This window comes from Pelmatolapia mariae, linkage group LG18 (assembly GCF_036321145.2).
Source record: "Pelmatolapia mariae isolate MD_Pm_ZW linkage group LG18, Pm_UMD_F_2, whole genome shotgun sequence".
In the NCBI taxonomy this organism is placed as follows: Eukaryota; Metazoa; Chordata; class Actinopteri; order Cichliformes; family Cichlidae; genus Pelmatolapia; species Pelmatolapia mariae.
Window position 1 is genome coordinate 8,453,083 of NC_086243.1, and position 9,219 is coordinate 8,462,301.

General features: G+C 39.6%; 1 protein-coding gene across 1 annotated transcript; it reads right to left on the minus strand.

Annotated features, from left to right (window-relative positions):
• Positions 1 to 1,074: 1,074 nt before the first annotated feature.
• LOC134617272 (uncharacterized protein CXorf38-like) lies at positions 1,075 to 4,066 on the minus strand. Its single transcript, XM_063462480.1, has 6 exons — positions 3,857 to 4,066; positions 3,515 to 3,646; positions 2,088 to 2,210; positions 1,737 to 1,886; positions 1,406 to 1,606; positions 1,075 to 1,299 (listed from the first exon to the last, which is right to left on the minus strand). The coding sequence occupies exons 1-6, from the start codon at positions 4,058 to 4,060 to the stop codon at positions 1,168 to 1,170; spliced, it is 942 nt and encodes a 313-aa protein (XP_063318550.1). The 5' UTR covers positions 4,061 to 4,066; the 3' UTR covers positions 1,075 to 1,167.
• Positions 4,067 to 9,219: the final 5,153 nt, after the last annotated feature.

Here is a 9,219-nt window from a genome sequence, read left to right on the forward strand (position 1 = left end):
GTGTCAACACACAGGACGCACAGCTGACAGCAGAGCCATCGTAAAGCACACGCTTATGAAACAAATAGAATAAAAGATTAAAAGAACAGGTGGTGGCTGTCGGCTGCTCTGCGCTGGTGTCTCCTGAGTGCACTGACACCCGAGCTTGAGATAAACCTGGATCCATAAATATCACTTTTGATTAAGTACAGTTTGGATTTGGCAAATTACAAACCAAGTCTCTCTCTAAAGTCTTTACCATCCATTTTTTAAGTCATTTTGCAGATTTGGGTTGGAATTTTTTTTTTCTTCTGGTATATATATATATATTTTTTTTGCTTCAGGTCTCAAAATGTTACCTTTAATCACCGCTTGAATTCAAACTCAAATTTGAATTCAGAGTCTGCCATCTAGTGGGGGCCTTAAAAATAAAGTTCTGTCTGGGTACTCCGTCTTCCTCCCTTTGTTCCTTTTTTTAATTGTTTTTCCAGTTTACTGGTGAGAGAGAATATCAACCAAAAATCCAGAAAAACACAAATACAAACATAAAATACAAAGATTTGTATCCTGTCTCAAGTGGCAGCATATATCTAATCAAGCACTCTGACTGCATTTTTTAATACTATTTTATGCACGTATATACACATTCCAGAGAGAAAAGACTAGCAGCTAGCAGCTCTACCCCTCAGCCTCCTGGTAGATGCAAACTATGTTATTAATTTAATAATTAAAATCCTGCGTCTCATTGGTTTGTCTACACCAACCTCCTGCCCAGCTGGGTGATGACAATACCGCATCAGCCTTTCACAGTTGAGGGTTAAAAACTATAGTTTTATTTAGATTTTACTTCTGTACATCTTTTAAAGTTATGGCTTAAAATAGAAAAAGAGCTCAAATGACCTAAGACGCCAAATACAGTAATGTTCCCTACAGCTTTTCATTTCTGTATTTCAGTTTTGACAATGACTCATAAGGTGCACATTTTTTATTACAATCAACTGAAAGTTAAGACTGAAAAATGTGCAAAAGAACGGAAAGACTTCAAAAGACTTTTTTCAAATATTTTAATATAAAATTTTAAAAAGTAAAGCCCCACTGTGCTTAGATATAAAGCCCTCATCCTTCAGATTAAGTTCTGAAGTTAAGCTATTTTAAGTATATACACGGACACAGAACACAAAGTGCTCCTCATTCACTTCCTCCGCATCCTTTTTCTTTGGCCATTAGAGAGTTGATGGTTTGCAGCTCTGCAGAGAACCTCTCATTAAGATCTTTGTTGATTTGCAGGAACCCTCCCAGACTCTTCAGCCGCTCTGTGTCCTAAAGAAGAGGCAGTCGGCAAAAGTCATGAAACATACTCCTTTTATGCATTATGTGTAAAATGCATAAACAGAAATGAAGGAAGGCCTTCTTTTCCTTTTCCCACCTGTGTCTGGCTATCAGTATCCTCATCAGCAGCATGCAGCAGCTCCTGCAGCATCTCTTCTAGCAACTCAGCTTCCCATTGGCCGACATCAGCACCCGACTCCTTATGGCTGACAAAATCAGCCTCTAATCCATCGCCCAAGCCACCAGAATCCATTTGATCCAAACCAGACACATATATTGACAAATTGAGGGTCAGCATCTGGGAAAAAAAAATACACAGAAACTGTTACAGAACACAAACACACACACACACAAACACACACACACAGACAATAGTTCGCTTCTATTGCAGGGCATTTCCAGCGGTGGCGCTACACAAACACGCTTACCTCGTCTATTTTGTTTCCAACTGTTGCCATCTCGGGTACGTGTCTGAACTGATTCACAAAGAGGTTCAGAGCGGTCCAGTAGTGTTGCATCCAATCATCTGTCACACGGTACTCAGAAGAATGCATCAGCTCATTCCTGCATCGGATCACCTGGAAGCAAACGAACACGTTACAGAGTACCGGTTAAAACTATCATCACACCCTTTCAAATCAATCTGACCAGCCATAGCAGGAATACACTTCTGGAAATTATAAGACAACAACTGAATTAAATTGGAAAAAAGTATAAAGTTTTTACATGACTAACAGAAAACGGGAAATGTGCCCGTTTGAACGAAAATCAGTGAGTACCTCTCTGACCAGTTTTGGATCCACGGATGAGAAATACGTGCAGTAGTTGATCAGGTTAAGCAGAGCAGGGGCGTCGCATTTATCCGCGCCCTTTACCTTCGCCTGACCTCGTGGCATGAAGGCCTGCAGAGAGAGAGAGAGAGAGAGAGAGAGGCTGCCATTAGCTCCATGCACTCTGCATCTTTCTACAAAATGCAATGTTTACATTTTTTTTACTTTTAAAGTCAATTGTTGTTATTACATAGTACTTGACTTCAAGATATAACAAGAATAATGTTGTTAAGCAGCTCCAATCCAACGAATGGTTTGCAAAGACCATCTTCTCTTTGCTCTGGTGGCTCCTGACTGCAGACTTTGACAGTGATGTGTAATCTCTGATGAGCTGCAAGTTACAAACTTGCCTTTTTGACTGTAAATTTCAAGTTCCTATGAACAGCTGCCCAATGCAAAAATCCACGTCAGAACTTTTACCTCCTAATGTGGTCATAAACTAACAAGAAAACATCAGGCAGGACATGTTCATCACACACACGAGAGCCTGTGTGACGCTCGGAAAGAGTTCTCGATGCCTTCAGCGGTCACCGGCTGCATGTATAATTACTATGGTGAACTGTCTGCAGTACAGCGGCAAACTTTGGCTATGTTTTAGAAAATAAAACCATTTATCAAACAACTTCAAATCATTTGTCTAAGCTGGAGCAAAAGTGCATTTTACTACAAAAGCAAATCAATAAAGCTGATTTCCTGTACATTCAAAGGGGTGAAAAGGAAAAACAGCACACAATACATTTATTAAACTTCTTAAATTAAAGCTGAAAGCCTGCACTTCAGCAACATTAGAACTGTGTCATTGTTAAACACTTTATGAGTCTGTATGTTTTTGCCCTGCGCTGGCACAGTTATTATAGCTTTGTATTTTCTAATTAGTTTTCGGTTTTATTTCATTTCGAAGTTTTGTTTTGAAGTCACTTTCATTTCAGTTACTTTCCGTTTCACTTTTTATTGTTTGAAAATGCTTAGAGTTTTAGTTGTCATTAGTTTCAGTTTCTAGTCCTTTTAATTATTTAATAAGCTGACTCAGTCTTGTTAACATCAGGAATCTCACGAAACACATCCAGCAAAGCTTCATCAGGGAAGTTGTGATAAGATTTATTTTAAGCCAAACTAACCAAAAATAAAGCTTCCTCTATAGTTTTTATTTTTATCTTCGTTAGCAGGTCAAAGTTCCACCAAGACTCAATTTTATTTTACTTACTTTTTTTTAAAGTTACGTTTTTCACACATAGTTTTAGTTTTTTGTTTACTTTTAACTTTTACTGTTAGATACCAGAAACATGCACCTCACAGATTCTGCTGCTGTTTCTAAGTTGGGGCAGCAGCTCATATTACAGCTTCCTCTCATAACGCTGGCTTTATGTGCTTCCTACCTTTGCCACCTCCCAGTGGTCTGTCCTCCAGTATGGAGGGAAACAGTTGTCCCAGTTGACTGTAACATCAGGCTGCCTGTGGTGTCTCAGGATCGCCTTCTGCCACTCTGAACACACCTTGCATCCCGACAGCTACACAAACATAAACATACTTGCTGCTTAATACCTATGTGAGTTAGTGCGACAACAACAACAATAATAATAGTAAAAATAAGCTGAAGATCTACTGAGAGCACACGGCCTATAATAAAGGTGGCAATAAGCTCATAGTGGTTGTGGTTGATCACCTGCCACAGGTAAGGGCATTTAAGTGGCACCAGCGCATTAAATGACGAAGCACACCTTATTCCCTCTCGGTTTACATGAATCCCTGCACGGGCTCCGGAGCACAGCGCTTTGATTAAGCAGATCTCCGTGGAAAGCCCTCATGTGTCGGTCGGTGAACGGGAGGAGGCCATCCTTCAGTATGAGCAGACAGCGTCCCGCTTTCAGCCAGTTTGTGTACTCTCTGTCGTTCAGACGAGCCGCCAGCTCCGCGCGGACCATCTTCAACTTTCTTCCTGTACACGACACAGAAGCAGCGCGAGTTCACCTTCGTCATTAGCGCCGCCCACTTTGTGCAAACAAGCCACTGGCCGCAAGATGGCGCCATTTACTTTGCTACTGCTAACCTAGCGGCTTTCAAGAAATATGGCTCTATTCAAAGGTCCTAAAGTGCTGTGTTTTAGGAATAGGTGTTGTGATTTATCCGTGTGTCTGTCACACAGAGTTCAAATGCCTGCAGAGAACTACTGGGAGGGACTTGAGGGCATGCTGGGGTGTGGACTGCTTTCTGGCCGACATTTGTTTATCCAGAGTTATAGTGTGAGGGTTTAAAAGAGCCAAAGCTACTCCTGCGCAACAATTAGTGGAATGAGCAGTCACATTTTATCTAAAAGGAGCTCATTTGTGCATTTCTTTCTCCCCCTCAAAGGTTCCCATTGATCCTGTTGAGTTGGTAGCTTTTACTGATACAGCTGCAAAGATTAAAGGCTGACTCATGAGCGCTGCAGCTGATGCTTCATGACAGAGTCGAGATTATTACTGATGATAGCCCATAGAAACATAACAGCAGCAGCTCCACGCACAGCAGCATTAGAGGAGCGAAAAATAGGTTGAGCTGACGAGTGAGAAGCTGTAGTTTGATCAAATCTTGGGGACAGCTATTTAAAAATGCATTCTAAATGTAAAAAGATGATAAATATTTGACGTTACAGGGCCAATTTATCCTCATTACAAATAAATAATGAATGCATCATACGAGCAAACATATTTTGCCAGGTATTTGGATGAACAAGATGGGATTTCTACTGCCACCTTAATGTCCTTTGATGTTAGCGCCTTGAAGCAGCCACCAACTGCAGCAGTATGAGAAGCTGAGGAAGAACAGTCCTCGTTTACACTGCGATCAAGTCAGCATTAGCAGGTCGAACGGGTGATGCTGAACTAAGTTTTGATCGCTCCCTATTCCAGTGTGTTTCGCACTTTGTGTTGCTTTGTTTTCACAACCTGATTTATTTTCTTTATCACTTGCTTTATGGTCAGGTTTAAGCACCAAGGCTTGGTTAAGTTTACACACCAAAAACAAAAGATCAAGACTGGGTTAAAACGTACACATTAAAAATACAGTTTTTAACACTGCACCACTAGATGTCAGTAGATTGTTGATTGCAGGTGACTGAATTGTTTTCTTACCACTCCAAATTGAAGTACATAATCCTAGCTACGTAGACGGTGTAGGACATGGCGGCGTCCACAAACTGGAGCCCATACCTGAGCCCCGTGCATTTCTTTCTGTTTTCTTTTCTGTATTTTTAATGTCCAAGTGTCCATATGTGACGAGTTAGTGGAGAGAGTCTCATCGATGACATAATATGGTACAGCAACGGAAACTTTGTGCATATCTGAGGGACGCTTGAAGCTTTGACACAGTATTTAAACCCTTATGAGTGAGAATAGATTGACACTAAGATACTTTTATTTATTTCTTTGCAGTTACACTAAATCAAGTTGCTTTCACAAATTTTAGTCTTTAGTCACTGAGAGTTAAAAGCAAACTGTAAAGGCAACATTGACTACCAATACAGATTAAACAACTGGGTTAACAAGTCTGTGCCTATATTTACCTATTTACCCATAATGAATGCATGGTGAATGTTTGCTCTCCTGTAAGCTTTGCTTTGGTCTCCTTTGCAGAGAGGAGTAGCTGGCTCTGAAGCTGCTGCATGACCTGCTTTGTTCACTAGCAAGTTTCCAACTGTGTGGGGGCTTTTTCACCAAAACTGTCTAGCCGGTGCATCTAAAAAACACACACACTGATGATAGCTTGCAAGAGCAATAGACTGTAAATAAAAGGTGCATGTTGCCTCTTGCTGAAAAGTGCAACTAATGAATAAAGTCTTTTAAACTTCTAAAATTAACTAAAGCTTGCAGGAGATTAAAACGAACAGACTTTGTACTGAAGATATCAACTAAAGTTGAACTAAAGCTAGACTGCACTTTAATATAACATCCAATTAGTACCACAACATGAAAGTCAGTTAATCCTTTATTTAACTAGGCAACACATGAAAAACTTTCTTTTTTACAAGTCTACCGAGGAAACAGTGGAAGGGTTCCACGGATCAACTGTTCAAACAGTGCTCCATTTGTGGTGAAGGTTTTAGTTCAAATTTGCAGAGCATTATTACAAATGGTACTTTTAAAGCTGCAGTCTTTCTGATGGCCACCAGGGGGCATTGGATTAAGAAAGAAATCTCTTTGTATAGAAATGAATGAGAACGCAACCTTACTTCTGCCTTCATTTATGACTCGAGTAAACATTTTCCTGATGACTTTACAATCTCAATATAGTCTCAAGCATTATTTAATATAGTGTGATGTTTATTTTGTCAATTATGTATATATATTTATAGTAAAAAAACAAAACAAAAACAAGAACACAGGATATGACCATAGGCAATATGAAAACATTGGAGTAGTTTCATAGTTTCCAGGTTGGGAGAATGAAGCCAGTGAAACTGCATGCTTGTGGAATAATGAGTTGTCAACCGTAAGTCATGAGCCAATGAGCATTGACCTTCTCATCACATAGGGGTTTTTGTTATTGTTGTTTTATTTTCTAACCAAGATGGTTACAGCATAACATTGTTCAGTTTCAAAATACCAAGATGGTGACGTGCTCAACAAAATCCAACAAAGCAATAAAGTTGTAGAATAAAACAAAACAAATAACAGCACAGTAATGAGACAAAGTGGGTTTCCAACGACAAGCTACACTCTTTCCCAGATACGCGATTAGATGATTTATTGTAGATATAAAAATACTTCAATTGAAAATCTAATTTTTCCAGCTTTATATCTGACAAAATGACGACATCGATACCATATCTAGCTCTAAGCAGGTCAGATCATCTTATACCTATGTGTAACGTATTACCAAGTGTGATTCCATAATGTGCTGGAGCTGCTACATTGTGCCAGTCCCTTATGAGAGGTGGCATCAGCAAGCTGCTACATCTGCTGCCTGAAAAAAGCAAGACTTGGATACCCAGAAGAGCCTGGCCAGCAGCTGCATGCGCTGACGTCCCTGAGGCTGCTGCTGGAGGTGTTCATCAGGGAGGAGCTGACAGATACCATGTATCAACTGAGACTTGGGGCTTGCCGGGGGAAAGAAACTTCTAACCCCTTGCTATTTCAAGCCTGAGCAGTACGGAGAAACATCCTGTGTCAAAAGAAAATACTCCCAAAAACACTTGTGCTTAACATTGCACCTTTCATTTTTTAGAAATATTGTGATTTCTGGTGATGTGTTTCCCCACACTGCTGTAAATAACTGTCCAAACTCAGACATCATCACCATATTTTGAGCCAAGTTGTGGTTTCACATCATAGTATTTTTTTTCCTATTCTCTTTAGCTATCTAGAGCTTCTGCAGCATCAACAGCAAATGTCAGCTTTTACCATTAGTATTAAAGGAAAATAAGCTAATTTTTCAAAAACTGGCAATCGATATTGTATTTATGTAAGGGGTAATTGTAGAAATGACTAAGGTTTACCAAACAATCAGTTTATTCATATTCAGTCGAGGTTTATTACAAACAGAAATATGAGCTGACTGCAGACCAAGGGGGAAAAAAAGAAATTAAAAACTGAAACTTGTCTCAAGCACAAGTGAATAGATTGCCATGAAACTTTGAAATAAGTAGGTCACCACATGGAGCATTTATCAACCTAATTTACTGAATCATTTCTGGTTCCAACAAGATTGCACTGTAGCATGCAAGAGTCGACTAACACAAAGCTCTGCTTTCATATTACAGGAAAATCAGATCCAAGAGCAAAAAAGCCAGGGACACTCCAAATGAAAAGTGTATCAGGAAAAAACATCACTGGTTTGTCAGTTGCTACACTATTTTGACTAGGGTGACCAAATCCTGGCAAGCTAACTGTGCGGCAGAGAATATGTTTGTGTGGAGAAGTTGGCTAATGCTCAGAAGCATTTAGAATGTAAAGTAAATATGTGAATCCGGACATACTATAGGCATAAACAGAAGCTAAAATTTTACTGTAGTCTTCTTTCTGTCATCTAGGTTTTTTTGTCCCAATAACCTTTAAAACTGTTGTTATTTCATTTGCTGTTGTGGCTCGTAGTTGGGTCAGTTGGGTTTCAGTGGGGGTGCATCCAGCAACGGTCACGTCTCTTTCTGAGCTGCTGGTTTCTTGTGAGATGCTGACAAAAACATTAAAAAAAAGAAAGAACGAAAACTCTCGGAGAATCGACCTCCACCAGTTTCAACCACTTTCAACAAGTTTCAGTTTTCACTGTATGTGCGTTCCTTTTATTTGGGGTATTTTCTTTTTCATTTGTGTATTGTGACTTCCTGGTAGCTTGCAATTTCCACTGTGGGTATAGCGTAGGCAGCAAATACAGTGAAATCTTAACCTGCAGGAAACCCATGATGACTGGCTTTCTTCACAACCATTAGATACAAGGCAGACTTTAGAAAAATTACCTGTTTTTCAGGGTTGATTTTTGAAAACTAGAGCCAGTAAAATGTGGAACATTGTATCAATATGTGGGACAGGTGTACTAGGGATAAAAATGCTGTATAGCCCCACACCAGGTCACTCTAGTCCAGACTTTAACAAAAAAAATCAAAGACAACTATCCTCTCACCATCAGCTTCTGGAAGAGGCTATTTCTTTAAACCAGGAATGAAGCTGAACTACAGCAGAGCATCCTTAAGGAGATATTGTAGTTTGGTCAACTATAATTAAAGACTGAAGTTAGAAAACATAGTTCAAATGACTTTGCAAGTCAAAACAAGAATCAGTCGGAGGGCGTAAACCTCCACCAAGGCAGTTCACTCTCTGGGCAGTATTTGCTTTTCAGGGAATAGCATTTACATTTGTATACATTCATTTTTTTTCTTTGTCCTTTTTAAATGTACTTTAAAAAGTGTGTAGTGCAGTAAAAGAAGTGCAACGTGCAGGCTTTTGTTAACCTCTTAAGCCCCAAGTCTAACTGATCTCCTGCCTTTTGCCCCCGTATCAGGGGGCGTTAGGGCTTAAGAGGTTAATTGCCCTGCTTAAACCCATTTCAATATATTTAGCATAAATATATTGCATTAATTTCATTATTTAGAAAAATTCACTTCAGGTGA